The following is a 24,229-nucleotide window of genomic DNA, read 5'->3' on the forward strand; positions in this document are numbered from 1 at the left end:
GGAGGCTGTGTGCAAAATAAGGGACTTACCCATATGCTCTTTGCCATATTATGAATGGCTTCGTTCGGTATTCATTGTATTTTCGGGGGTTAGGCCAACAAAAGTGTTAATTAACTTGTATAAATCAGTAGTCGATGGACTTGTGGAGAGGCAGCACGAAGGTCGTAAATTCAAGTGGCGTTAGATTGAAAAGGGATCGAGAGGACTTGTCCTCTGTCTAATTGAGATGAAAGGATAAGCCGGGATGAGCTGCATTTAAGCTAATGTAAGAATTTAAAATAACAGATTTTTAAATGAAATACAACAAAAAAATTTATTTCTCAACAAATTTCAGTTTATGAATCTCCTCCAAATTATTTCATAATTTTATTATACAATGGGATATTGCGCTAGAGTGGCCACCCCACACATGTTGCCTGCATTTCTGGCCAGCCTCATATAGCCATTCTCTCCCCAATTCTTTCCAAATGAGGTTTTTAAGATCCAGTAGTCGCCGTAGTTGCTGTCGGTTCCAAAACCCACTACGAGAACAGCTTCGGTTAGGTATGCCATATCGAACCTGCAATCCTCCTCACGATAGATTCCCGATTTGTATTCCAAGACAGAGTCATGCAGGCTGTCTAAGTGCACCACCACGGGTCCAATATTGTAAACAACTTCGGCCAAACACTTCTCATCGGCGTAGCGCAATGTCACATAGCTCCTTATTCTGCCAGCACTGGTACTAGGATCGTAGCTACAAGTTGACTGTTCAGCTCGATACGGGTAAGAAGTCTTGGAAGCAATGCCATGATCTCTAGTATAATTGAAGGCAACACTCGCCCATCCTCCACCGCAACCATAATTGGATGCACAGTCGATCAGTTGCTGGACAGAGAGTTGATCCAAGCGGCGGTTTTTGATGCCCAGATGAGCTTCTACAGCTCCCACCGCAGACATGGCCCAGCTAGCTTGGCACCCTCCCTGATTCTGGACCGGCGAGATGTAACCGTATCGGCGCCAATCTATACCTTTCGGGAGCTGGTCGTAGGTCTGGTAGTTACCCGCAGCATATCCCAGATCCACCAGGAGCAGCAGGGCGATAAGCTTCAGCACCGGAAAATAATCCATAGCAGTAATATAATTCGACAACTGATCAGTCGAAGAGTGTCCAAGCTTTTATAGCCGCAAACTGCGATAATGACTGCGATGAAGCCTATTAGCAATCCAAGTCAAAGATTATTTTTTTATTATATGCTTCATTAAAATCAATGTCTAAATAATATATTGGGAATTTAATTGCAATTCCAAAAATTCAACCAAGGTTATTCAAAATCATATTTATATATTTTTTCCAATGAAATCTTGGTGTTTACATATATAAATGTTTTCCTTAACTACAAATTTGGAAGCAGAATCTTTGAATAGGAATTCCCTTTAAAAATACTCATCATAATTTCTGATAGAAACACAGGCGATTATACATTTTCAATACAAGCCGTCAGTCTTAATATTCTCATCCTTCTACCTTTTCCCTTAGAGCCTTCAGTAGCCACTACCATAAAGCATTCCTGGATGGCCAATAAATCGGCAAGCTGTAAATCTCAATAATGCTGGGCGGAGCCATTAAAAGTCAATGGAGAGCTGAGCGGAAAAAGAGCTTGTCAAAGCATCCGCATAATTCAGCCGAGACATTTCACGCCAACGCCACGCGAAACCACCCCAAAAACCACCCAAAGACCACCCATCCTCAACACCACCTCCAGAAGCCGCTGAGCCCGGACTGAGCTCATAATTCTCGCGTTTCCTGACGTCAGATTGAAATTTTCGCCATGGATGCCGACTTTCTGCCGATGATAAATGCATTTTGGCGCCAAACGATTTGTTGCGCGCACTTTTGGCGCATTGCGAATGCGACAATTTATGCGATTTTGTAATGCAATTCATAAGCTGCTCTCTGCTCGCTGCACTCCTGCAATTTTCCAAAAGTCACAATTTATCGTAGAGCCAAGTGGCCAGCGCAAACAAATAGATTGCCAATCCCATGCTGAAGAACTCCTTTATATGTTAATCCAAATGTTATTTGCAATAAAAACCGAAATGGTTTCTATGGGTAACTGAGAAACGACAATGACCATTGCAAGGGAATACAGAGATTCATTTTTGCATTGATGATTCAATAACGATAATAATCACCTGAAGAAATTTTCATTATTTTACTAAATTACAAAACACAAAGATATACTTTATGAGAATATGAATACCTACATATATATTTCACAAAGGCAATAAGCAAAAACTTACTCAAAGTTGCCCCAAACAAAATCAGCTCTCAAGGCAGCTACTGTATGACTTTGTCCTGATGTGCTGCCCATTTGCATCGTTCATGTGGCCTATCCTTTCGCCGCCAGCATCCTTTGCTCCTTCCTGTGACAAGTTTAATTATTGCCGTACTCCAAAACACAGGAGCCCGGCGCACTTCGGTTTTGTTTGCTCAGTCATTTAGCCAGTCGGTCGGTCCGTCGTTCAGCCAGTCTGTCAATGTTGACAGCATCGCGTCGCCATCGCTTTACGCCTCACTTGGCAGCTGGGGGGTATAAGGGGCGGGGCATTAAAACAATTTTGTTAATTAAGTAGGAAAAATTGTTAGTTTATTTACTCGTCAACTTTGCCAGCGCCAAACACCTCACACAACTAGCCCTCTCTTTCCCAATGGGATCTTCCCGCTAAGTTTCAGAGTTTGCTCAAAAATTCTCAAGTGCACAATTAATTAGTAAAGTTACGCCAACGCAGCGAATGTGGGGAAAGGGGGTAAAAGCCAGGCCAAAAACAAAGCTCTGAACAATTTTATACTCTCTTTCCTTGGAATTTATGGCCCATTTTGATTAGACTCGCTGAGAAGCATCGTAAGTTGGCGCCAAGTTCTAAAACTATCTGTAAGTAGGCAGTAGCTTTTCCGATTATTTTCCAAGGAAATTGTAAAGTGTGTGTGTCGAGTGTGTGCGTAGGCAAGAAATTGAAAATTGATTGGGACTTGCATAAGTAATAGACGCTTCAATGGAATTTTATTCTTGATTTGGTCTTTTGACGGAGGCTTATTCTATTGTTTGCTAGAAAATTAAATTGGGGGAGATATTGGCTGCAAGTTATTTCCAGAAATTGGAAGATGAATTGGGATTAAAATGAAAATTTGTAGATACTAGACATTTATTGAAAAATTAAATATATTTCTCAAAGCTTAAATATTTCTTTTTAAATAACCAATAAGGCTATTTATCAGAGCACATTATTTATTTTTAAATAGGTAAATTTAAAAACAAATTAGAAAGAATAACGATAATTATAATCGTTAAGGAAAACCCATTATTAAATTAGAGCACATTATTTATTTTTAAATAGGTAAATTTAAAAACAAATTAGAAAGAATAACGATAATTATAATCGTTAAGGAAAACCCATTATTAAATTAGACCCAAGAAAGCTCTCCGAGCTTTGGAAAATCGACAACCTGATTGAGCTTTATGTTAAGGCATTATTTTAACAGTTAGTTAATGTCACCACCATCTACTGCTTGCTCAATTTTCTAATTTTCCATGAAAATATTGATCTTAAAAATAATGTTTATATTTATTTCAGAAAATCTAGGCTTATATGGCTATGAAGTTCCTATTTTTATCATAGTTACCTATATATAATTTATTTATTAAATAATTATATAATTTTTATATTTACTAAAACATTTTTTTTATATTTTGCAGCCTGTTTTCATAATTGTAATTATTATTTAAATAATATTAAGGAGTTTTTAATATAAGGAAAAGATATTTTTTTAGAAATTATAAACACATTACATTCCACCTTTAAAACCCACAAAAACTACACAAAAATAATAATTTGAACTTGTTTTATTTAAATTTTTTTTAATTTTCAGGAAGTTTCCGTTATGCCCCATAACTTACAAATTTAACTTCAAGCTTTTTCTACAAAATAGTTAAAACTATATATGCGAATATAGCCCGAAAACGGTCATGCTTAATTAATCTGAAAAGTGTTTAATTAGCAAAAAAAAAAGGCAGCAGAAATGATTTAATTTGTAAACTGATTGATGGTTATTGCAAATTATATGGAAAACTTGTTTTTGCAACATTATTTCGTCCGTGTGAATACTGAGGTAATTAGCCAGATGCCAATCATAATTGCAAGCCCAATTAAAGGGCTATATTTCGGCAGCCAAGACAATGCCTTCGAGGTGTAACAAAAACTAGTTCAGTATCACTGCAGTTCGGGAAAAACTTATGCAATTGCCACTTGAGGCACTAACAACCAAAATAAGTACACAGCAAATTGGCTAAAACTAGCAACCATGAAAAGCCAAAGGAAAACATAATGAAGGGAAGTAATACTTACACCACAGCTCTGGGACTCTTTTAAAATGTATTTAATTTTAATTTAATATACCTTAGTAATGCAGGCATGCTTCCTTTAATAAAATAATGCTAATAATTATGTATTATATCTTTTTCTCAGCAACCTTGGCAGCTATTATCTCAAGCGCCTTTAAAATAGAGCAACAACCTCTAGTTAATGTTAAGGAAAACAATTGCGGTGACTCAAGTTTTTCTTCTCATTGCATTGCGGTGTCGTTGTTTTGGTTTTCCTTTTCATTTGCATTCGTTTTCCTTTCCACCGAACGGCTTTACTATATCAAAAAGGCATGAAAAGTGTCTTTCCTGCCTGCTGCAGTTAGTTGACTTTAGCCCCGATTTGCAGTGTTGTAGGCCATCGAGCTCATTACATTCAATCTATTAAATTAGCCGCGGACCCTACGATGTTTACTTTCGTTTGGGAAATTGCTACGAAAAAACCGTTGATGTTTTCCGCAGTTGTGATCTTTTCCCTGACTTGTCGCTCTTTTCGTGGGCCTGTAAGTTGAACTATGTTCATCTGACCTTTGGCTAACGCTTAAATAATAAGCCTAACTATATTAGCCTGACCTTAATATGACCCTCCACATTGTGTGGCTTTCAATGTTGAAAAGGAAATGGAAAGTATATGTTGTAATAACGTCGACTTTTTTAAGATCAATGCCAAAACTTGTGGGAAAATAATCCATATTTTCACAATTTATTTCTCTGTTTTCTATGAGTCGAGCTTTTTTAATGATATTTATTCTTTATTGCCGTGGATGGTGTTAGAGCCTGCAGGTGTCCCCATGTGGCAATCAATGGTCGTTTACAACTATATAGATGATTGCGAAACTCCAATCAAACAACAATATGGCAGAACACCTAAAATAAAATTTAAATAGAGTTTACAAGTTAACAGTTAATTAAGAAAAATAAAGTTATGAAATATTTCATGAAAACTGATTTTAGATGTCTATTATAATTATTAAGCTACATGATATATTTATTTAAAAACTCCTTTTCTACTTCTATACTTATTATTATTATAATTATTGCTATCTTTTTTCCAGTGCACCCGGTCATATGGAAATCGGGGTTTCGGCTACACGCAACTTCTGTGGACATAAAACCAAAAGATGAAAACAAGTGCCTATCTGCCTCGCCACAAAGCAATGTCACCCAATCCACGATGATGGCGCCGGGTCGTTCGTTCGTGTGGAGTGTCAATTTTTGAAGATTTTTCATTCGTTTTCCATTTTCTTAAGCGGATGTAGCTTTTTTAAAAGCTCTAGCTGTCGGTGCGCCCCATAGTTTGGCACAAAACGATATGAGTGCGGCGTTCAATTAGACTTACGCCTTCCATTTAACCCCATGTGGTTCGCTGCTCCGTGTTACGAATTTAAATGTGAACTTCTTGTGGCTAAAATGCTGCCCGGCCTTATCGGACTGTCACTGCTGACCCTACTTTCCCTGAATTCGCTCACGGACGCGTGTAAGTGGGAAGATCGCGTCGGTGATAAGGAGAATTGTGTGTGTGACTTGGCTTCCTCAATTTTTTGTTATAGCGAAATACCATAGGGAGGCCTTGCAGTTCTTTTTGCGCAACGGAAATTTCGACTTGAATCCCCTCAACTGTCACATACTGTTGCGGGAAACGTGCCCCAAGCAATATATAGGATTCCACCTGTTTACGAGGTAAGTAAAAAAGAGAAATGTGCGAAAATATATCATATCATGATCAATGTGTAAACATTAAATAAAAATAAAATAAAATAAGGTGATAGACCAATAGATAGATAGTTAAAAGAATACAATTTTTCAAGAAGAAAGCTTTAAAGTAAGACAGTGTTATTATGATTTATTATTAAAAAGAAAAGTCTTGCTTAATAATATCTTACTTAAATCTTTATTTATGTACCACTTTTCTTTTTGTCTTTCACTTTTATAATATTACAAATATAAGTACAAATGTATTTTAATATTAAATAAAACAAAAAAGTTTCACTGTTTTAAAAGCTCAAAAAACATAAAAATTAAACGTAATTTATCTAACAACTTAAGAGTTTATATCAACGATCAGCGATATAAAATGGAAATGAATTGAAATTAACGTTAAGCCTCGCCTATATTCATAAGTCTTTCCCAATTTACAAAATAGTAAGTATTTATATGGCAAAATGCCTATATTTTTCCGTGCATTCCGACGAATTACTAAATGCATTTTTTAATAGCGTTTATATATATATTTTTTTTGGCAAATGCTCCACGCAAGCTAAGAAACACAATCCGATCTTTCACTTTTCTGCGCCCCAGATTGGGCTGACAAATGGTCTTAGAGTTCATACCAACTTCTATAGGGCCTTTCCATTTCCAACTTGCCTTGAACCCCTCCCTAACGAGGTTATTGCGAAAGCAATTGGGCTTAAGGCAAGCCGGTTAGCAAATACAGAAAAATGTTTCAACAAAAACAAATGACTTAGGAAACAAACTTGGCGAATGTCGTCAAAGAAAAATTGTAAGAATTTGCATTCCTATAGCAAATATTATGTAAATAGCAAGCGCAGACACCATGAAGAAGCCAATGGCATTGAGCTGGAAAACCAACTCCCAACTCTCTGGAAAACTCATAATCAAAATCAGTGCAGCGTTGCGTGTGCCATGAGTTTTCATTTCACAGACGTCGCCTGCCGGGCAGACACAAAAACCGCCACAATGGCTATACCAGAGCAGCTCTATACTTATATATTATTTATTAGCCAAAGCTAACGTTCGTTGTGGAGGCTGAACTGAGGCAAAGTCAAGGCAACTGGCAACTGAGCTGGGATTGAACGCAATTCTATAGCCAGTTTTTGCCGTTGCTGCTGATATTGTTGCAGTGGCTGCCGCTGCTGTTGCTGCTGCTGCCGTCTTAGTTGCAATTTCTGTTGCTGCGACTGCATTTTCCTTTGGTCGCGCATTTCACGCTTTTACAGCACATTTGCTGCGCGAAACGCGAGTGTGCCAGACGTTGGTCTCGCGAACAAAAACTCAAAATTGCTAATTTCAATGCTAAGGATTACGATGAAAGCGTTTAACAAAAACCAATGGATATCAATTAGGAAACATGTGAACACAGTGCCACTTATCAATTCGAACGCGACAAGTGGAGTGGAATCTGGTTTAAGAAACCAAAGATATGTGAAAGGCAAATGAAAAGCGCGAGCAGGAAAGCCGCAAGTCCTGGGAGAAAAACTCAATAATTAAACGAATTGCGATTTCGCAACGGTTTAATTCGATTTGTGACCAGCACCAAGCAATTATAGCTTTGTTTTTAATAAATATTTAATTAAGGCAAATTTAAATGTGCTGATATGATGTAATAAAATTATACCATTTAATATATTCAGAGTACGAATAAATGACTATTTTGTGGAAAAAAAAGGTTTAAAATCTATCAAAATAAAAATGTTTACATAAATAAAAAGAAATATATCTTTTATAAAATAAATGATTTTGTTTAGGCGTCACATCAAATAATTTAAAAATTTAATATCATAAATTCGAGTTAGTTGAAATTCGTAAATTCCAAACAAAAAATGAAATATCTTGTCGTGCTCTGCATATTCACAGTATTCGCCAAAGGTATACAAAAAGAAGGATAACACAAAAAAGAAATGTTAAATCTTTATTTCAAAATAAAAATGGTGAAATTTAATCAATGAAAAATTAATACTAAACATTAAAACACTTATAAATTATTTATAATACCTGCAAAACCAGTAAAATGTTTTAAAAAACTTTTATAAAGTTCGTTTATCCGCAATTTTTCACCATTATTATTGAAATAAAGGCACAATAAAATGCTACAAGTTTTAAGCCGTAAAAAACACACAATTTTAGATGCACAAACCACCCTGCTGCTGAGTCAAAGGGATTGGAAGAATCTGCTCAACAGTGGAGCCCTGGACTTGAATGTTATGCGTTGCTTTTTGCGCGACAAGAACTTTTGCCCCAGCCCACATATCGATCACAGACTGTACACGCCGTAAGTTCGTAGAAGGAAAAAATTTAATAAATGCAGAAGCCTCATATAATAAATAACGTAAAGATAAAATTTATGCATATTAAAGGTAAAAACTTTCTCTTCATTTCTTTGACACAAGGATAATTTATTAAATTTCGAAAAACGATTATAAAATTTGTTTATGGTTTCCCTGCTCCGTAAAATGAGTTTCCAAATTCCTGGCGATGAAAGTTCCTCCCCAGGTGTTAGGCAACTGGAACTGCTCACTCGGTTAGTGTGTCAACTGCCGGGTTATACTTGTGCAACCAAAAGGATATTGGCTGGCGGAATGCCAAAAAATAAGAGTGCATTTAATGGGCGGGCGGGCAACTTGTTTCGCAAAACCGGCCACTGACCCACTAAGATGCTACGATGATGCGCCGAGAAAAACAGACCGGCTGGAGGAGCAGCAGCCACATTGACCGCTAAACGTGGTTAACGATGACATCAATTGGCAATTGCCAATTGGCAAATAAAAACGCTTACCAAACGGCGCCTGGAACAAGTAACACGACTTGTCCGGGCAAGATCTTCCATCTCCACCTCTACCTCCGAGGATGAGCCAACGTTGGAGCTGGTATTGGCCATTTTTGGGCAGTAGTCGAGCCATTGTTACGCTTACATGGAGTGCTCAAGATAATTACATGATGTTGTTAACAGATTGACGGTTGTATAACAGCGTAAAATTACCTGCTTGACACCTTCGTTCTTGGAAGACAAGCCGGAAGCTCATGGAGCTTTCTTCTGCAATTATTTAATGTCATTAAGTAGTACGGGGAAAGCAAAATCTAGCAAGAAGTCTGAACTAGGAAATCGTAATATAAAGAACTAATAGATGAGGTTTGCTGAGATGAGGATTATCTGTTTTTAAGAGAAATTACTTATCATATTTCTTGTTAAACTAGGAACACTTAGAAACTAATCTTGCTAATGTAGTGGACTACCTAAAGAACTCCCCAATATAAAAGCCAACAAGTAATGTTCTTTCTTTGGGTTACTTGCCGCACGAGAGGTTTCTCCGGTTTTATAGCCACTGAGAATGCCGGCTGTTCCATTTAAGCGGCCTACGTGCTCTGACAACAATGAGTTATCTGCTAAAAATATTTGCAAAATCAACATTAAACTAATCTCAAAGAAGATTAATTAAATATATAATACAGTAGACTTGCTGTAATATAATTAAATGTTACTTACCTTATCTTATCGCATTTTCATCTCTCTTATAGCAATGGGCCACGTCGAGGGATTGCGTTAAATGTTAAGAATCCCATAACTCTCTACCAGGGAGGTTTTAGTAAGCAGCGAGAAACAGTCTTCATTATCCATGGATTCAATGGAACAGCCATAGACATTCACCTGCAGTTCCTCAGGGATGGTAAATATCTAAGTAAAATAAATCACAATAATAGTATTGTATTCCCCTTTTGCAGCCTACTTATCGCGAGACTTCAATGTGATCACCGTGGACTGGCGGCCACTGAGTCGATATCCCTGCTATCTGCACTCACTGATCAATACTCGCCTGACGGCCCAGTGCACCGCTCAGATCTACGCCTTCCTCACGCATTACGGCGCCGTGCGGGAACGAATCACCTGCGTGGGACACTCGCTGGGCGCCCATATCTGTGGGATGATCAGCAACCACCTGACAAAGAAGCAATATCGCATTATCGGCCTGGATCCAGCAAGGCCGCTTATTGAGCGCAAGAAGAGCAATACATTTCGGCTGTCGCATGATGACGCCAGCGTCATCCAGGTGATCCACACCAATGCCGGCTATCTGGGCCAGGAGGACAACACTGGACACCTCAACTACTGCGTCAACGGGGGACGCGTGCAGCCTTTTTGCCAGGGAAACACCATTAGTAAGATCGCATAAAATATGTTTAGATAACAAGAAAACTAATAGAAAAACTAATCTGGATTGCAGGACGATACCGATGCTCTCACTTTCTAAGTATCTGCTACTTGGCCACGGCCACCTTCAAGCATAAAAAGTTCATAGGGGTTCCGTGTCCCAATGGCTGCGTGAATCTTACAGGACCCAAGCGCCTGCCAGTCAGCGGAAAGATCAATCCCTTCGAGTTTGCCTCCCTGCTGAGGGAGTACCACATAGGCAATGATGCCCCCGATGAGTGAGTCTCTGATAAAAATTAAATGTACGTTCATTTTTAATCGGTTGACTTTCAGCGCCCGTGGCTGCATTTGCATCGATGTGCCGTATGCCAAGCACTGTCCTTTTGTGAATGCGTAGGATCCCTGGCCCTTAATAGGTCGTAAATGTACAATAAATCTGTGGATAATAAATGCAAGAACCGAAAATATTTTTAAAAATCGCGACAAAAAAAATTGTGGCTAAGTTTTTTTTTTCCTACAGGTTATCTTGAGGTTCGGATGCCAAATTGGAAGGACTTTATGCAATTATTATTATTTTGGAGTTCTCTTTCTTGAGCCAGAGGTAGTCATCAGCAGCTTGTGATTCACACAAAACGGGAAACAGTTTGTCGCACTCAATATCAATGTAGCCGAAAGCCCGGTTATAGTTGGCGAAGGCCACACAGTCCTCTTCTGGAGAAGAATTGTCTGGCTCATAGGGCACCCAAGGCATGTAGGTAGCAATATCGCCAGTCTTGGACAAGCGAAAATTGCGACGATTTCCCAAGCAGTTGATACCAAGCCAAACGGAATGGCGCCAACTATCGGTGAAAGGAAGCCCCAAGCTCTTTAGGTATTCTGTTGTCAGGGTTTTATCCTGATCATTTTCAAAAACAGCTAGATCTCCTCCGAACTTTCGACAGGTACGATCAGCCGCGTGCCAGTTTTCCTAGAAGAATATTAGTTGTATCGAATTTCTAGAAGAAATGGTTACATACACAAAGTATGAATTTGTATACCTTTGTTAATGACACATAATAGCACTTGTTTCCCACAGATGTAAATGGTGCAGGGCAATTTTTTGCTTGTATGCCCAATACGAGGGCTAAGACGACGCAAACGAACAGAGGTCTAGTCACAGCCATGGTTTTTTTTTATAAGACTAACTGTAATAATTGGAAGTCACCTGGTTTTATACTATCGGGACTATTCAGATCTTTCAAGATAAATACTTACAAGTCCATATAAAAACCTTATTTGCTTTTGACTTTAAGATGTAAATAATATAAAATGTTAATGCGATACCTGTGTATACCCTTTTATTTTCTTTGATTGGTTTATATATTGGTTTATATATTTATATATATATTAATTTTTTTTTCTTTAATGGAAAAAATATATATTTTGTAAAATCAAATTACTTGTTTTTCCTCTTTTTTGTATTTTTTAAACAAAATAAAATTAAAATTAAAACTTTTTTGAAGGGTATAAGGGAAGTAGAAATATGAATCTGGCTCTTAGTTTTATCAGTTTGTTTACCTAAACGTTGTAAATATGAAATAAATTCTGATAAAACCCCTCATGCATATTATCTTGTTTTCTCACACGCACTTGTATGTCATCAAATTGCTTAAAATAAAATAAATCTTTCTACGCACTAAGTTCAAGTAATTCAAAACATGATTAGAAAATAAATCTAAATAAATATTACGATTTATTGACTTAATTAAATGGAAGAATTAAAGAAGCGATTACAATTATAATACTAATATTACCATTCTTTTAAATGGTCGATCTATTTCTCAATAAATACAATGCCGCTTCTACCAAGGAGTCTTTTACGAGGCAGAGATAATCATCAGTACCGGGTGCTTCACACACAAAGGGAAATTGTTTATCGCACTCAATATCATGGTAGCCGAAAGACTGGTTAAAGTCGGCGAAGGCCACACAGTCCTCTTCTGGAGAATAATTGTCTGGCTGATGGCGCACCCAAGGCAGGTAGGCAGGTGGGTCACCGGTCTTGGACAAGTGGAAATTGCGACGATTTCCCAAGCAATTGATGCCAATCCAAACGGAATGGCGCCAACCATCGGCGAAAGGAAGCCCCAAGCTCTTTAAGTATTCTGTTGTCAGAGTTTTATCCTTCTCATTGTCGAATACCGCAAGATATCCTCCGAGCTTTCGACAGGTACGATCAGCCACGTACCAGTTTTCCTGGGAGGATATTAAAACAAATGTACTGCATACAAAAGTATGTGTTTATATACCAAAATCGGAGCTTAGATCCTATTGGGGGGTTACTAAGGTAACCTCGCCACTAAAACCATACCTTTTTTAAGGACACATAATAGCACTTGTTTCCCACAGAGGTAAAGTTCTCAGAACAATTTTTGGCTTGTATACCCAATGCCAGAGTTAAAACGACGCAAGCGAACAGGGGTCTAGTCACAGCCATGGTTCTTTTCTAAGACTACCTGTAGTAATTGGAAGTCACCTTGTTTTATACTATCGGAAGTATTCCGATTTTCTAATATAAATAGTTCCAAGTCCATATGAAAACCTTATTTGCGTTTTAATCCAAGATGTAGATATTACAAAAAACCTGTGTGTTGTATTAAACCCTGTTTAAACTAGATTGACGGGTTTATAACAGCGTAAAATTACACATTTTACTTCTGTTCTTGGAAGACTAGCCAGAGACTAAGAGGTTTTTTTCTGCAGTTATTTAATGCTATTAGTACGGGGAAAGCAATCTTTACACAATTACTTAAAAACAGCCTACAACAAATGCAGTTTGTTATTTTCTTGGGTTTTAATTTTTTAACCTGTCATTTAAGTAATTAATTTATTGGTTTCAATACTAATTTAGTATTCAACAGTATTTATTTATACATTATTTCTATGAACGAAGAACCTAAGATTACTTTTGAAAGCATCATTATCTGAACCTGTTAAGCTGGAAAACAATTGTAAAAAAACTCAAATTGATATCTTTAAACCTCAATATTGTTTCAGCTTTGTAAAGTTGGGCTACCTTTTCACTGACTTCTTTTATTGCGGCTTCTTGGCCAACGCTTGGATCTTTTCAAGCAGCTGCGCTCGCTTTTTACCGCCCTGAGCCAGAATCTTTTGCAGCAGCTTGAGCTCCTTGGGACTACTGCTGCTGGCCTCCGCCTCCAGTTGCGTCACATAGCTGGCCAGTTGCTTTTCGAAGTCCTTTGAAGACGCGTTATTATCCTTGAAGGCGGCTTCGAGTCGTCGGAACTGCTCACCGAGTAGATTCAAGATTTGCGCCCGTCGGAAGCTACGCGTCTTCTTTACGTTCAAGTGGGAGGCCAGAAGCGCGGCCAGCGGAGCCACTCCCCGCCAGTTTTCGGCCTGAAAGAGAGCCTCGAAGCTGACTAAGGAGAGGGTTGTTCGCCGGTTGGCTACCCACAGCTCCAAAAGTTTCACCAGCAGAGGCCACACGACACTGTCCTTGGGATTGTCAGCGCCCGAAGCCTGAACTACCAGGTAGGCGAAGCACTTGTTTCGCCAGAGTGTGACCTCGCCCTTGGCCTTGCGAGTGGGCTGCTGCTTGCCAGGTTTCTCTTCTGCCTCCTCATCCGGCTGTTCCTCCTCGCCAATGGAGAGCAGCTGCTCAATGTCCTCCAGAATGGGAGTCTTGTCCTGGTTGGGTTCAAAGGAAATGTTCTTGGTTAGAAGCTTCTTAAGCAACTTAGTGCTGGCTTCCCGCAGCGACTGCAGTTTGGTATCCGCGCAAGAGTGACGATACACCTGGAAGACACAGATCAGAGCGTCCAAGACCACCGCCTGCGTGGGCTTTTCGGTGACATAGAGCTCCACCAGATCCAAGGCGCGAATGCGGAAGTGCAGCAGGCTGGTGCTGTCGATGCGTTCCGATTTCGTGGGCAATTGCTTGGCCTGCAGTTTGGCCGACCTGGGTCTACGCAACTGGAAGGCATTCTCCAAGGCAGCGTTCAGGCGCTGGCCCTTCTCCTCGCTGACATCATTCCAATCCACACTGCTGGCGTCATCATCATCGGCCTCGCCATTGTCGATCAGAGCTAGGCGAACGCGTTCTCGGATTTGGTCCAGACGGGACTCCTCATCATCCTCATCGTCATCTTCCTCCTCGTCTTCCTCTTCATCTTCCCCGTCGGATTCATCGCTGGAGTCAGCCTCTGCCTCCTGCTCCTCTTCCATTTCCTCGTCGCTGTCCTCTTCTGCTTCGTCCTTCTTGCTCAGCGGATTCATGTTCATGTTGAGCACTTGAAGGATCTGCTCGAGGTTACCGTGCTCCAAGTGGGGAATCAGGGGAATGGCCACCAGGTTGACCAGCTCCCGCCAGTAGTGACCAGTTTGGAGCAGCAACTGCAGCAGCACGTCTGTCAGTACATCCTGCCACTGGAGTTCCTCGCCGTCATCGGCCTTCTTCTTCTTCTTTCCCTTCTCCAGAGCATTCTTCCGGCAGATGATCAGATCCTCCACTACAGATACCGGCAGAGGACTCTTCGTACACAGCGCCAGCGATACAAACAAGATAAGAGCCTCGAATGTTTGACCCACAATGTCCGTCTCGTCAGTGGGATTTGCTAACAGTTTATCCACCTGCTTCCAAGCCTTCTGCAGAGCCTCTTCCCTTGGTGAACGCAATTTGTTCTCGGTTTCCGGCTTGGTCAGTTGCTTGTTGAGATAACCCAAGTGCTTTTGGAGCAGCTGACACAAGGCTGTTAGGCCGGAACACTTGTGTAGCAGGGAACCCATGAAGATCTCCTCGCAGCGGGCGGAGCTCTGGCGGCTAAAGGAGCTGGCCTGGCTGGGCACACACGGTTCGTGACTAGCATCCAAATGGAACAGTCCGGCGAGCATCAAGTGACGCAACTGCTTCTGACGCCACTTGGTCTCCTGGTCCAGTTTGGTGTGCTGCAGGATGAACTGCATCTGGTTGAGACAGTGCTCACGGCTAACCCGGTCGTCGTCCTCAAGAGAGCCTAGCAGATTGCTGTAGTGATCGTAGAGCTTCTGCAGACCCGCGGCGTCCAATTGGTTGATCAACTGCTGGGTGAAGCGTGGCATATTTATCAGCGAGTCAAACTGTAGCCTCTGTTCCAAAAACTTGAGGAGCAACTGCAGCTTGATGTCTCCATTCTGCAACTGTTTTTCGTAGCTTATAACCAGGGAACCCTCGAACTTGAAGCAAATCTCACGCAGTTCCTTTTGCGACGGCTTCCGGGCCTCGCTTCTGTCCGCTTTCACGGATGACAATTCCTGCAGGAGGAACTTCAGGCAGGTGGGCGTAAATAGATCCAACAATGGCTGTTCGTCCTTGTCTTTGTAGCTGAGCAGTATGTTGCCCAGTACTTGGAGCACACACGCCTTGGCTGCATTGAGTTTCAGCGGCTGTTTGGAGTCGGCAAACTGCTGCCACGAGGAGAGTAAGTCCTTGCCGCCGGCTGCCAGAAATTTTGCCAATCTTGCATAGACGCCATCATTGTGGATGGTCGAGCCCGCGAGATAGAGCTCAAAGAGCTGCCCAAACTGTGGTTTCTTGGGCCACAGGCTGGCCAGCAACTGCTGGCGTCCCAAAATCGAGGGATAGGTCAAGTGCACGGTCAACAGGAGGTCACATGTGTTCAACTTGAGGCCGCTGCCTAGGGGCTTGTCCAAATGCGGCTTTAACAATGGCCACACGTACTCTTCGAATGTGGCAACGGGCAGCTAAAAGAATTACCAACATTTTATATTTCATCAGGAAGGCAGAGATTATGAAACCTACCTGTTTGAAAGATTCCACCAGAATGTCTACGCACATGGAGACCAGATACTCGCGGCCTTTGAGATGAGCCGCCAGTATCTGGTAGACCGCTGCCACCAGTTTGGGCGAAGCCTCGGCAAACTGTGGCGTCTGCAGAATGCACACAGCAGTGACCAACTGACCCACGGCGGCCAAAGAGTCTTCCTTGCCCTTCTGCTGGCTTCCAACGGCAAGATCCCTCTTCAAAATATTTAGCACCTCCATGGCATCCAGTCCAGGCACGGCGGTGAGAATACACAGGATGTAGCTGGATGCTAGAGCCACTGCCTCCAGGTCATCGGCTCCCGTGGAACGGATCAAGCGCTTCAATACATAACAACATGTGGCCGTGCGCTGGGGAAAACGGGAGATAAGCTAGGGAAAAATCTTTGTATCCATGTGAATGCGCACCTGTTGGTCATTGGTGTCATCCCGGAGCAGGACCACCAACGAATTAATCGTCTTCTGGGAGAGCGTGCTGTTCTGAAGACGCTTGAACACTGGAAACACGGCTTTGTTGATATCGGACAGCTTGAGGCCATTGTTGGGCGTGTTGTTCTCCTTCTCCATCTCAGGCTCCTCTGAAGGCTTCTTCTTTTTCTTGTCCTTTGACAACTTGGCTACCTTGGCCGGGTGCTCAGGTTCTCCGCCATCCTCCTCGGACTTGACAGGTTTTGGTCTTTTCCGCTCTGCCTTGTCCTTTGTCTTGCCCGTCACGCCATTGGTAAGGCTCTTAGCCGCCTTGATCTTCATAGTTTCGTTGCTAATTTAACTTAATTAATATAGTTCTGGAGCTTGGAGTCAAATAATGGAGCACGTTTTCCACGGCAGCGTGTTTTCAAACACATTAGCGATGGCACGCGGCGCCAGTGGTGGGCGATAACTATCGAATGGTGAGCAGGTGAATTCGCAATATTAAATTAATTAAATTATATTTAAAGTCAAATTTGTTGAACATTAAGTTTTATTATTTTAATTAAAGCCCATTGTTTTGTACAAATGAAACAGAAAATTCAATTTTGTGCAATTTCGGTAATATCGATACAATCATCGATAGTTTTATGGTGTTTGTTGTACCACTGAAAACGGTCACACTACTTTTCACATCTGCAAAATATTTACAATTAAAATAACAAAAACTTTAATTAGACCCAAAATACTGCCATGGGATGCGATGGTGGAACCATTCCCAGGCGCGATGAGCTGGTGCGCGTAAAGCAGAAGCCGGAACAGGTACGAAAAGCCCATAGAAACCCCTTTACATGCCCAACTAATGCTCACTTTCTAGAAAGACAAAGATGCCGAGAGGGAGTTCCGCTGGCGCCACTGCACCTTGACCCAGCAGAGCCTCCAGGAGCCCATTGCCATGTGCGGCATGGGCAGACTGTACTCCAAGCAGAGCGTCATCGAGCGTCTGTTGGAGAAGGAGAAGATGCCGGAGACGGCGGAGCATGTGAAGAGCATGAAGGACATCCGCCAGCTACAGCTTACGCCCAATCCCGCCTTTACGGAGGAAGACAAGACCGAGGGTCTGCTGGACACGCGCCATTCGCCGTACATCTGCAAGCTGATCGGTCTGGAGATGTCGGGCAAGTTTCGGTTTGTGGCCCTCTGGAGCTGCGGATGCGTGATGTCCGAGCGCGCCTTGAAGCAGATCAAGGGAAACGCGGCCAGCACATGTCCCCTGTGCCAGGCCCCGTACAGTGTCGAGGATGTGGTGGTGTTGAACGGCAACGATGAGGATCTCGAGCTGATGCGGGTCAAGATGGAAATGCGGGCGACTAAGCGAAAGAACAAATCGAAGAAGGACAAGAAGGAAACCAAAAAGGCGGAGATCAAAACAGAGCCCCAGGAGGAGTCCCAAGAGCCGGCGGCGTCCACCTCCAAGAACGTGACCTTGGAGAAACCCTCTACCAGCTCGAAAATCAAGGCAGTGGCAAATCCCAAGAGAATGGGCGCCGTCAATGCCATGCAGGATCCCGAACTAAAGCGTCTGAAGAGCGATTTCAGCGTGGCCAAGGATCCAAAGGCCAGCGACGTCTACAAGTCACTGTTCACTTCCCACAAGACGGAGAAAGAGCAGGAGCGCGCCCACTGGGTCACCTACAATCCATTTTACAATTAGTCTAGAATCTAGAGTGTAGCCTAGGTTAAGATTGCCGTTTCCCTTCAGTCACCCTGGGGACTTGTCCATATATAGCTGGATCGTATAGAACTAACACAGATTTGAGTAAAATAAAACCCAACAATGTTTCGATCAGCTTACCAAAAGGGATTCCTTACCGTGTTCTACAGCGTGGGTAGCTCGCCCCTGGACAACTGGTCATCCTATGTAAGTATCCTTAGCTATTCCCCCCTAAGCAGTACCACTAAAACGTTTTACCCGGGGGAGCAGACCAAAAATGGCTACATTAAGCGCATCTACGATGAGGACATAAAGTCCCTGGTGCTCGAGATAATGGGCTCCAACGTGTCCACTACATTTATACACTGTCCCAGCGAGTGCAAGCAGCAGCTGGGCATCAAGCTGCCCTTTCTTGTGCTCTTGATCAAGAATATGCACAAGTACTTTTGCTTCGAAGTCAAGGTAAGCTTACAATAAACTTATTTTTGTTCGTGGTTGGGTTTATGGTACCCTATACTCCCTTCAGATACAAGACGATCAGCGTTTCATGCGCCGCTTCCGCGTGTCCAATTTCCAGAGCAAGACCTCCGTGAAGCCTTTTTGCACAGCCATGCCAATGGGTATGTCTCCGGGCTGGAATCAGATTCAGTTTAACCTGGCCGACTTTACGCGTCGTGCCTATGGGTCCAACTACCTGGAGACGGTCTCCCTGCAGGTGCACGCCAACGTGCGCATTCGACGCATTTACTTTGCCGACAAGCTCTACACGGAGGCGGAGCTGCCCAATGATTACCGCCTCATGGGCAAGCCCAAGGACTTTAAGAAGCCGGAGAAGCAGTTCAAGGTTCAAGCCACCGCTCGTCCGCCGTCCCCCTTGAATACAGCCCGCGGAGAGCCAGCCCCATCGAAGGGCGAGGAGCCTGACGCCACAGTCGGACCAGGACCGGCATCCGAGCCGCCGACAGAGGCGTACAGCGAGCCGGAGCCAGTGTTGCAGAAGGCGCCTTCGCCACCACCACCGCCAGCCGCCGAACCAGAGCCTGCTGCCGCACCCGCCGCCGAGGAGCCAGCTCCGCAAACGGAGGCCACAGAGCCCACCGAGGCCTACTACTAAGAGTTATTGTTCCCATGAATTTATTGTTAATTTTCATCGCATTGACAGAGACTGAGAGTGGGCAGTGGACAACATGCTATAAAATTTCCAGTCAAAGACATACGAAAAAAACGATTTAAACCCGCTGGGAATCTGCACAAAATAGTTTGTTTTTGATTTTGTAATTTCCTGGACTCAGGACCCAGGATTTACCGTCACAACAATCTTTATTTTAACCCTCTTTGACTCTAAACAAAATCGGTTTTGTTACATTGGGAATTTGCTAAAATATCTTAATTACAATAAGCCAGCCCAGTTACTCCGAGCTCTTATCCGTGGCCATCGCCAGCATGTCCGTGTCGATGTTCTTGAGTGCATTGTGGTACTCGGTGATCTCCAGCGCCTCCCACTCGGCCTTGAAGGCCGCCTTCGGGTCCTGCGGCATGGTCATTGCAGCGCCAGTCATGGCATCCGCCTGGGCTTGGGTCTGATCGGCGTGGTTGTTCTCGCCGAGGACCAGTGTGTAGATGGAGCGCAGGCCGAACACATTGAGGAAGTACCAGGAGGCCGAGGAGACCCAGGCGGCATCCAGGGAGGCCAGCTCCACGCCCCGCTGCAGCATGGGCTTGAAGCGCAGAGTCAGCGGGAAGGGCACCTTGGTGGTGACGAAACCCGAGAACATCCAGTTGATCCAGCCACCAATAATCACCATGGGCAAGACATTAATAAAGTTACCCTTGACCATGTCGGTGAGCATGGCGCTGGAGTTCTGGGCTGCAGGTGCCCGCTTTTGGGTCTTGAAGTAGCCGGTCTCCTCGTTGTTGAAGTAGTTCTTTCGCATGGAGAAGCTTTGGGCGCTCAGATACTTGCCGTTCTCGCGCAGCAGTCGCGCCCGGATCATCGCTTGGCTATGGAGGACAGTCATTACTACCAACCACTGCCCTTTGGCCGGTCATCGGTTTACTCACCTGTCCTGGATCTGGGTGATCTCCGCCTTCTTCTGTGTGGATATCAAAATGGAGACATAGTGGCGTACAATGCCCACCAGGAACGTGATCAGCACGATGGGGAGGAACACCCACACGCGGATGTCCGGGTCAATCAGCAGCTCGGTCATATTTTAATTGATTGATAAAATTTTCCAATTTTTTTCACCCCAGTTTCCAGCTGTAATCAATGTGACCGTCTGCTTATCCGCCTGCAATGCTGCAAACCAGCGTGCTTGTGACTTTGGTCCTAAAAATATATCGTATCGTTGATATATAATTTTTAAGAAATAAATTAAATAAATAAATTAAATTGATAAAATATTTATTATCCAACAAATATCGACATACGGGTATTTGTGATATTTTTTATTTCAAACATTTTATTTTGGTTGTAATACATTTTTCACATCCCTAATTGTGTTTTTCATGTGCATTATCCAACACTGGCAACCGAATTAGGCGTATGCATTTTTCAACACTGGCAGCTGAATGTAAATTTTTGAGCGACGCCAGCCGGAAAATTCAACAAAGATTCCTTGTACTACCTTTCGCCATAGCCATGGACGCTCCCATCTCGCCGGTGACCACCCCGAATCCGCCCGCAGAGGCTGCCAAGGAGCAGAACTGTACCAACAACACGCAGCAGGCCAGCTCAGTCGCTGCGCCGGGAGCCGCCGCCGCAACCGGAGCAACTGCCGCCGTCCAGTCCGCGTCTGCCTCAACACCCACGGCCCCGCAGCAGCAGCAACAACAGCAGCCGCCCGCCAAGAAGGCCAGCGGAGAGACAAGTTCGCTGCCCACGCGACAGTATCTGGACCAGACAGTGGCCCCCGTCCTGCTCCACGGCCTGCAGGCACTCGCTCGTGAGCGACCAACGGACCCCATTCAATTCCTGGCCTCCTACCTGCTGAAGCACAGCAACGGCTGCGAGGAAAACAACGGAACTGTGACAGAGAACAACCCATAGGCTCTCCGTACCACTCCCCCCTCCCAAACCTTCTTCGTTAGTTGTGTAAGTGAATTTGTGCAGAAATAAACGTTTAAAATTAGAATATAATTGCAAAAAACACACACACTAAGTAGTTCCTGAGTTCCGCCTCCTAGGCGGTGATGGGGTAGCCCCAGGGATCCAGCTTCGAGTTGAGCAGCTCCAGCGAGGCGTCCGCAATCTTGGCCATGAGCTCGGCCAGCTTGTGCTTCGTATAGACCTTGTAAAGCTGCCGCTTTTTGCAGGATATCTCATCTGCCAGTCGCACGCAGCCGGCAAAGTCGCGCGTCTTGAACATGACGTCGTTCAGCAGGAGAGCCACCTCGGGCAGGCAGGTGGAGCGCAGCTTCTCCATTTGCAACTGGCGTTGCTCCCAGTTTAGTAGCTTGGCGTTCTCCGGCTCCTGGGGAATGAAGGGATCGACGAGCCATCCCTTTTCCGGGAAGAGCAGGATATTGTACAGAGCTTCCTGGGCCTCTGCGGTGTTGAGAAAGGAGATGTTAAGATGACTTGTGGATGTCTATAAAAATCTAACTTACGCTTTGCATGCTCCATGACCTTGTGTTCCCAGCGCTGGACTTCGGTTCTGTAGGCCTGCTCCTTGCGCTCGTTGGCCATGCGCTCCGTAAAGTTGTCCTGCGCCGAAGCGGCCGCCAGCGTCGGCGGCTTCTTCGGTTTGTTCAGTTGCATGTGATTCCACTCCATGTAGCTGTCGATGCCCGTCAAGTAGACTTTGTAGCACAGGTACTCTTTCAGGCTGCATTCCTCGCGAGGCGGAACGTTGTCCAGAGAGCTGTAAATGCTCAGCAGGTCGTGGACCACGTCGCCGGGCACCTTTCGGAATGTCTGCCGCATGCACTCCACCTTGTTGCTGGCCAGGTAAATGCGCATCATGGCATTGGCCTGCCACAGCAGCTCGCCGCGCTGCTCGCGCAGTGAGACCAGCCAATCTAGGGCCGAGATCTTGCGCTGATCCTCGGCGGAGATCTCGCCGGAAGGTGGTTCCCCAAACTCCCCAAGCGAGATATGAACACGTCGAATGTTCTCCACAGTGAGCCGTGTGATTTCCTGGACATCTAGGCCGGCCTGCAAGGCAGCTTCCAGAGCCAACTCCCGCGCCCGCTTCTCCTCCACCTGCTCCAGGAAGCGCGAGTACAGCTGAACTTGCAGGGGATTCGAAAGAGCTGCGGCATAGAAGGCCACCAAGTGGGGATCTCCGCGCACAATCAATACCTCAACATAGGTGGCGATTATCTTCTCCGCCAGCCTCTCCTGATCCACGCGACCGATCTGCCGCAGAAAGAGTACAATGTGCGCCATAAAGCGCAGCTGGTGCGGCTGCAACTGGGCCGTTGCAGCATCCTCAAGCCAGCGCACCATGTGCTGTAGCAGCTCGCCGCAGGTATCCAGGATTAAGTGGCGCTGGATAACACCCAGCTGACTCTTGGCGAAGTCCCTCACGGACGCATCTTTGGCCACGTTCAGCTCCTCGAATATCTGCTCCATGGTCATCTTGCCGTTCCAGTAATCGTCGGGCATTGGTTGGTAACGCTTTCCGCAACATCCCCGCACCTCGGACTCCACACGCAGGTCGATCTGAACCTTGAGATGGGCCCACAAAAGGTCGTGCCAGTTGTTGTGCAGCAGAGACTTGAGGGAACCCAGGTGACCGCAGAAGGCGCCAGCCGTGGCCCGAGTGTACTCGTCATATCTGCTGGAATCGGCCATGAGCCATGCGCACCGCTTCCATATATCCCGCCGCGGATTGCCCATGATGGGCAGCTTTTCCCGGGCGACTGAGCTGCTCTCCTGAAAGTTGGGATCCTCGTGGAGGCGCCAACCCTCTAGGATGGCGACGCGCCAAGTCTGGCCGTAGTGCTTGCACAGCCTTAGACCATCGTCAACGCGTCCCGACCGGATGGCCATAAAGATGGCGCGGGAAAGGCGTGCATTGTCCTCCTCGTCGACGGCGTGCAGGGGACGTTTCTCCCGAATGGGGGCATCTGGATCCAGGCGCTGCACGATCTCATGACCGCGGCCAAAAGCGACGCCCTGCCGGTTCTCCAGCTGGTAGAGTGTGTTCTCCCAGGCCATCATACGGTCGTTACAGTGCAGCGGATTCTCTTGCTCCCCGGGTTCGTAGCTGGCCTCCAGCCAGTCGACCACCAGCTGGTACTCCCTTAGCGTGGCATTGATCACGTACAGCTGTTCGACCACCGCCTTCTCGCTGCCGCCTAGGGTGGGGCCGTCCTGCATCTCGTCGTCGGCCTGGTTTTCCGTTTGCAGCAGAACGCGATCTTTGAAGAGAGCGTGAAGCAGGCGCCACGTATAGATTTCCTGACGCAGCCAAGCCAGTATCGACTTCCGCTGCTTGGCGCCCTGGGTTCCTCCCATGCCGCGCTCGATCTCTAGCTCCAGCTGCTCGACGGCGCCGCCGCAGACTTGTGTCAGTCCCTGGATCACATCGAAGATCTCCTGGCCACCGCTGTGTGTTAGCAAAACTTCAAAGAATTGTGGGAATAGCACATCCACACGGCTCTTGCCACGGTCCAAGTCATCTCCGGAATCCACGATCATCGATCGATCCTCCATGGCGGCCGCATCGCTGCGTTCCTGGAGGATCAGCGAGTGCGACAGGTTCTGCATGCCGCTGGAGCTGTTGAGCGTGGTGCGCAACAGGCCGCTGCGGCTGCTTATCGGGAACGGGCTGGCCATTGCTCACCTGCAGTCTCCTTTATATCTCTTTTACATTAATTAAAGCAAATCAAATAAATATTAAGCGGCGCTGGTAAAAATGCCGGGACGCGTGCTAGAGTGCCCGTCGCTTGATTAGCTGAAAATACCAAATAGAAGGCTGGTCCCACTGGCTAAGAGACACGACTGAGCTGCATGACGGTATGCTGTCATGCAAGCTCTCATCTGACCGTGCGAA

At 44.7% G+C, this 24,229-nt stretch overlaps 11 protein-coding genes across 13 annotated transcripts; 4 read left to right on the plus strand and 7 right to left on the minus strand.

The window, feature by feature from the left end:
* Positions 1 to 349: 349 nt before the first annotated feature.
* Positions 350 to 1,221, minus strand: LOC108076874 (procathepsin L-like). The gene has a single exon (XM_017169904.3). It carries the CDS (start codon positions 1,108 to 1,110, stop codon positions 370 to 372), a length of 741 nt encoding a protein of 246 aa, XP_017025393.1. The 5' UTR covers positions 1,111 to 1,221; the 3' UTR covers positions 350 to 369.
* A 6,716-nt stretch (positions 1,222 to 7,937) lies between these two features.
* Positions 7,938 to 10,744, plus strand: LOC108076873 (phospholipase A1). Its single transcript, XM_070283257.1, has 6 exons — positions 7,938 to 8,006; positions 8,265 to 8,409; positions 9,654 to 9,802; positions 9,858 to 10,292; positions 10,358 to 10,562; positions 10,618 to 10,744. The coding sequence occupies exons 1-6, from the start codon at positions 7,961 to 7,963 to the stop codon at positions 10,679 to 10,681; spliced, it is 1,044 nt and encodes a 347-aa protein (XP_070139358.1). The 5' UTR covers positions 7,938 to 7,960; the 3' UTR covers positions 10,682 to 10,744.
* Positions 8,526 to 9,712, minus strand: LOC108076911 (uncharacterized). 2 transcript variants are annotated; one of them, XM_070283255.1, is made up of 5 exons: positions 9,622 to 9,712; positions 9,372 to 9,521; positions 9,118 to 9,171; positions 8,914 to 9,044; positions 8,526 to 8,852 (listed from the first exon to the last, which is right to left on the minus strand). In XM_070283255.1, the coding sequence occupies exons 4-5, from the start codon at positions 9,035 to 9,037 to the stop codon at positions 8,680 to 8,682; spliced, it is 297 nt and encodes a 98-aa protein (XP_070139356.1). In that variant the 5' UTR covers positions 9,038 to 9,044; positions 9,118 to 9,171; positions 9,372 to 9,521; positions 9,622 to 9,712; the 3' UTR covers positions 8,526 to 8,679. The 2 variants fall into 2 exon arrangements, with proteins under 2 accessions (XP_070139356.1, XP_017025442.1); XM_017169953.3 differs by having other exon boundaries at positions 8,914 to 9,057.
* LOC108076910 (C-type lectin 37Db-like) lies at positions 10,581 to 11,451 on the minus strand. Of its 2 annotated transcripts, XM_017169952.2 has the most exons (3): positions 11,322 to 11,451; positions 10,803 to 11,251; positions 10,581 to 10,720 (listed from the first exon to the last, which is right to left on the minus strand). In XM_017169952.2, the coding sequence occupies exons 1-2, from the start codon at positions 11,445 to 11,447 to the stop codon at positions 10,841 to 10,843; spliced, it is 537 nt and encodes a 178-aa protein (XP_017025441.1). In that variant the 5' UTR covers positions 11,448 to 11,451; the 3' UTR covers positions 10,581 to 10,720; positions 10,803 to 10,840. The 2 variants fall into 2 exon arrangements, with proteins under 2 accessions (XP_017025441.1, XP_017025439.1); XM_017169950.2 differs by having other exon boundaries at positions 10,581 to 11,251.
* Positions 11,452 to 11,993: 542 nt separating this feature from the next.
* On the minus strand, positions 11,994 to 12,786 carry LOC108077175 (C-type lectin 37Db-like). The gene is made up of 2 exons (XM_017170412.3): positions 12,635 to 12,786; positions 11,994 to 12,519 (listed from the first exon to the last, which is right to left on the minus strand). Exons 1-2 carry the CDS (start codon positions 12,758 to 12,760, stop codon positions 12,085 to 12,087), a joined length of 561 nt encoding a protein of 186 aa, XP_017025901.1. The 5' UTR covers positions 12,761 to 12,786; the 3' UTR covers positions 11,994 to 12,084.
* A 363-nt stretch (positions 12,787 to 13,149) lies between these two features.
* Positions 13,150 to 16,958, minus strand: Mybbp1A (MYB binding protein 1a). Its single transcript, XM_017170411.3, has 3 exons — positions 16,514 to 16,958; positions 16,085 to 16,456; positions 13,150 to 16,026 (listed from the first exon to the last, which is right to left on the minus strand). Exons 1-3 carry the CDS (start codon positions 16,853 to 16,855, stop codon positions 13,357 to 13,359), a joined length of 3,384 nt encoding a protein of 1,127 aa, XP_017025900.1. The 5' UTR covers positions 16,856 to 16,958; the 3' UTR covers positions 13,150 to 13,356.
* Positions 16,959 to 17,175: 217 nt separating this feature from the next.
* LOC108077261 (replication termination factor 2) lies at positions 17,176 to 18,434 on the plus strand. Its single transcript, XM_017170527.3, has 2 exons — positions 17,176 to 17,335; positions 17,391 to 18,434. Exons 1-2 carry the CDS (start codon positions 17,267 to 17,269, stop codon positions 18,225 to 18,227), a joined length of 906 nt encoding a protein of 301 aa, XP_017026016.1. The 5' UTR covers positions 17,176 to 17,266; the 3' UTR covers positions 18,228 to 18,434.
* Positions 18,294 to 19,483, plus strand: LOC108077262 (uncharacterized). The gene is made up of 3 exons (XM_017170528.3): positions 18,294 to 18,434; positions 18,498 to 18,689; positions 18,754 to 19,483. The coding sequence occupies exons 1-3, from the start codon at positions 18,351 to 18,353 to the stop codon at positions 19,339 to 19,341; spliced, it is 864 nt and encodes a 287-aa protein (XP_017026017.1). The 5' UTR covers positions 18,294 to 18,350; the 3' UTR covers positions 19,342 to 19,483.
* A 3-nt stretch (positions 19,484 to 19,486) lies between these two features.
* EMC3 (ER membrane protein complex subunit 3) lies at positions 19,487 to 20,525 on the minus strand. Its single transcript, XM_017170530.3, has 2 exons — positions 20,289 to 20,525; positions 19,487 to 20,228 (listed from the first exon to the last, which is right to left on the minus strand). The coding sequence occupies exons 1-2, from the start codon at positions 20,435 to 20,437 to the stop codon at positions 19,637 to 19,639; spliced, it is 741 nt and encodes a 246-aa protein (XP_017026019.1). The 5' UTR covers positions 20,438 to 20,525; the 3' UTR covers positions 19,487 to 19,636.
* A 203-nt stretch (positions 20,526 to 20,728) lies between these two features.
* On the plus strand, positions 20,729 to 21,358 carry Dpy-30L1 (Dpy-30-like 1). Its single transcript, XM_017170499.3, has one exon. It carries the CDS (start codon positions 20,773 to 20,775, stop codon positions 21,274 to 21,276), a length of 504 nt encoding a protein of 167 aa, XP_017025988.1. The 5' UTR covers positions 20,729 to 20,772; the 3' UTR covers positions 21,277 to 21,358.
* Positions 21,345 to 24,136, minus strand: Nup107 (nuclear pore complex protein Nup107). The gene is made up of 2 exons (XM_017170498.3): positions 21,837 to 24,136; positions 21,345 to 21,774 (listed from the first exon to the last, which is right to left on the minus strand). Exons 1-2 carry the CDS (start codon positions 24,010 to 24,012, stop codon positions 21,410 to 21,412), a joined length of 2,541 nt encoding a protein of 846 aa, XP_017025987.1. The 5' UTR covers positions 24,013 to 24,136; the 3' UTR covers positions 21,345 to 21,409.
* Between the last annotated feature and the right edge of the window lie 93 nt (positions 24,137 to 24,229).

This window comes from Drosophila kikkawai, chromosome 2L (genome assembly GCF_030179895.1).
Source record: "Drosophila kikkawai strain 14028-0561.14 chromosome 2L, DkikHiC1v2, whole genome shotgun sequence".
Classification (NCBI taxonomy): Eukaryota; Metazoa; Arthropoda; class Insecta; order Diptera; family Drosophilidae; genus Drosophila; species Drosophila kikkawai.

Excerpts from the sequence above, each read along its gene's own strand:
- LOC108076874 (XM_017169904.3), bottom strand. The coding sequence starts at position 1,110 with ATGGATTATTTTCCGGTGCTGAAGCTTATCGCCCTGCTGCTCCTGGTG.
- LOC108076873 (XM_070283257.1), top strand. The coding sequence starts at position 7,961 with ATGAAATATCTTGTCGTGCTCTGCATATTCACAGTATTCGCCAAAG. Across the intron at positions 9,803-9,857 it reads CCTGCAGTTCCTCAGGGATG|CCTACTTATCGCGAGACTTC; the intron begins GTAAATATCTAA and ends CCCCTTTTGCAG. Across the intron at positions 10,293-10,357 it reads TTGCCAGGGAAACACCATTA|GACGATACCGATGCTCTCAC; the intron begins GTAAGATCGCAT and ends TCTGGATTGCAG.
- LOC108076911 (XM_017169953.3), bottom strand. The coding sequence starts at position 9,160 with ATGAGCTTCCGGCTTGTCTTCCAAGAACGAAGGTGTCAAGCAG. Across the intron at positions 9,058-9,117 it reads AGAACGAAGGTGTCAAGCAG|CACTCCATGTAAGCGTAACA; the intron begins GTAATTTTACGC and ends AATTATCTTGAG. Across the intron at positions 8,853-8,913 it reads CTTGTTCCAGGCGCCGTTTG|CGGTCAATGTGGCTGCTGCT; the intron begins GTAAGCGTTTTT and ends AACCACGTTTAG.
- LOC108076910 (XM_017169952.2), bottom strand. The coding sequence starts at position 11,447 with ATGGCTGTGACTAGACCTCTGTTCGTTTGCGTCGTCTTAGCCCTCGTA. Across the intron at positions 11,252-11,321 it reads ATTATGTGTCATTAACAAAG|GAAAACTGGCACGCGGCTGA; the intron begins GTATACAAATTC and ends ATATTCTTCTAG.
- LOC108077175 (XM_017170412.3), bottom strand. The coding sequence starts at position 12,760 with ATGGCTGTGACTAGACCCCTGTTCGCTTGCGTCGTTTTAACTCTGGCA. Across the intron at positions 12,520-12,634 it reads ATTATGTGTCCTTAAAAAAG|GAAAACTGGTACGTGGCTGA; the intron begins GTATGGTTTTAG and ends ATATCCTCCCAG.
- Mybbp1A (XM_017170411.3), bottom strand. The coding sequence starts at position 16,855 with ATGAAGATCAAGGCGGCTAAGAGCCTTACCAATGGCGTGACGGGCAAG. Across the intron at positions 16,457-16,513 it reads ATGACACCAATGACCAACAG|CGCACGGCCACATGTTGTTA; the intron begins GTGCGCATTCAC and ends CGTTTTCCCCAG. Across the intron at positions 16,027-16,084 it reads TGGTGGAATCTTTCAAACAG|CTGCCCGTTGCCACATTCGA; the intron begins GTAGGTTTCATA and ends TAATTCTTTTAG.
- LOC108077261 (XM_017170527.3), top strand. The coding sequence starts at position 17,267 with ATGGGATGCGATGGTGGAACCATTCCCAGGCGCGATGAGCTGGTGCGC. Across the intron at positions 17,336-17,390 it reads TAAAGCAGAAGCCGGAACAG|AAAGACAAAGATGCCGAGAG; the intron begins GTACGAAAAGCC and ends CTCACTTTCTAG.
- LOC108077262 (XM_017170528.3), top strand. The coding sequence starts at position 18,351 with ATGTTTCGATCAGCTTACCAAAAGGGATTCCTTACCGTGTTCTACAGC. Across the intron at positions 18,435-18,497 it reads TGGACAACTGGTCATCCTAT|ACCAAAAATGGCTACATTAA; the intron begins GTAAGTATCCTT and ends CCGGGGGAGCAG. Across the intron at positions 18,690-18,753 it reads ACTTTTGCTTCGAAGTCAAG|ATACAAGACGATCAGCGTTT; the intron begins GTAAGCTTACAA and ends TACTCCCTTCAG.
- EMC3 (XM_017170530.3), bottom strand. The coding sequence starts at position 20,437 with ATGACCGAGCTGCTGATTGACCCGGACATCCGCGTGTGGGTGTTCCTC. Across the intron at positions 20,229-20,288 it reads ATCACCCAGATCCAGGACAG|CCAAGCGATGATCCGGGCGC; the intron begins GTGAGTAAACCG and ends TGTCCTCCATAG.
- Dpy-30L1 (XM_017170499.3), top strand. The coding sequence starts at position 20,773 with ATGCATTTTTCAACACTGGCAGCTGAATGTAAATTTTTGAGCGACGCC.
- Nup107 (XM_017170498.3), bottom strand. The coding sequence starts at position 24,012 with ATGGCCAGCCCGTTCCCGATAAGCAGCCGCAGCGGCCTGTTGCGCACC. Across the intron at positions 21,775-21,836 it reads GGTCATGGAGCATGCAAAGC|AGGCCCAGGAAGCTCTGTAC; the intron begins GTAAGTTAGATT and ends TCAACACCGCAG.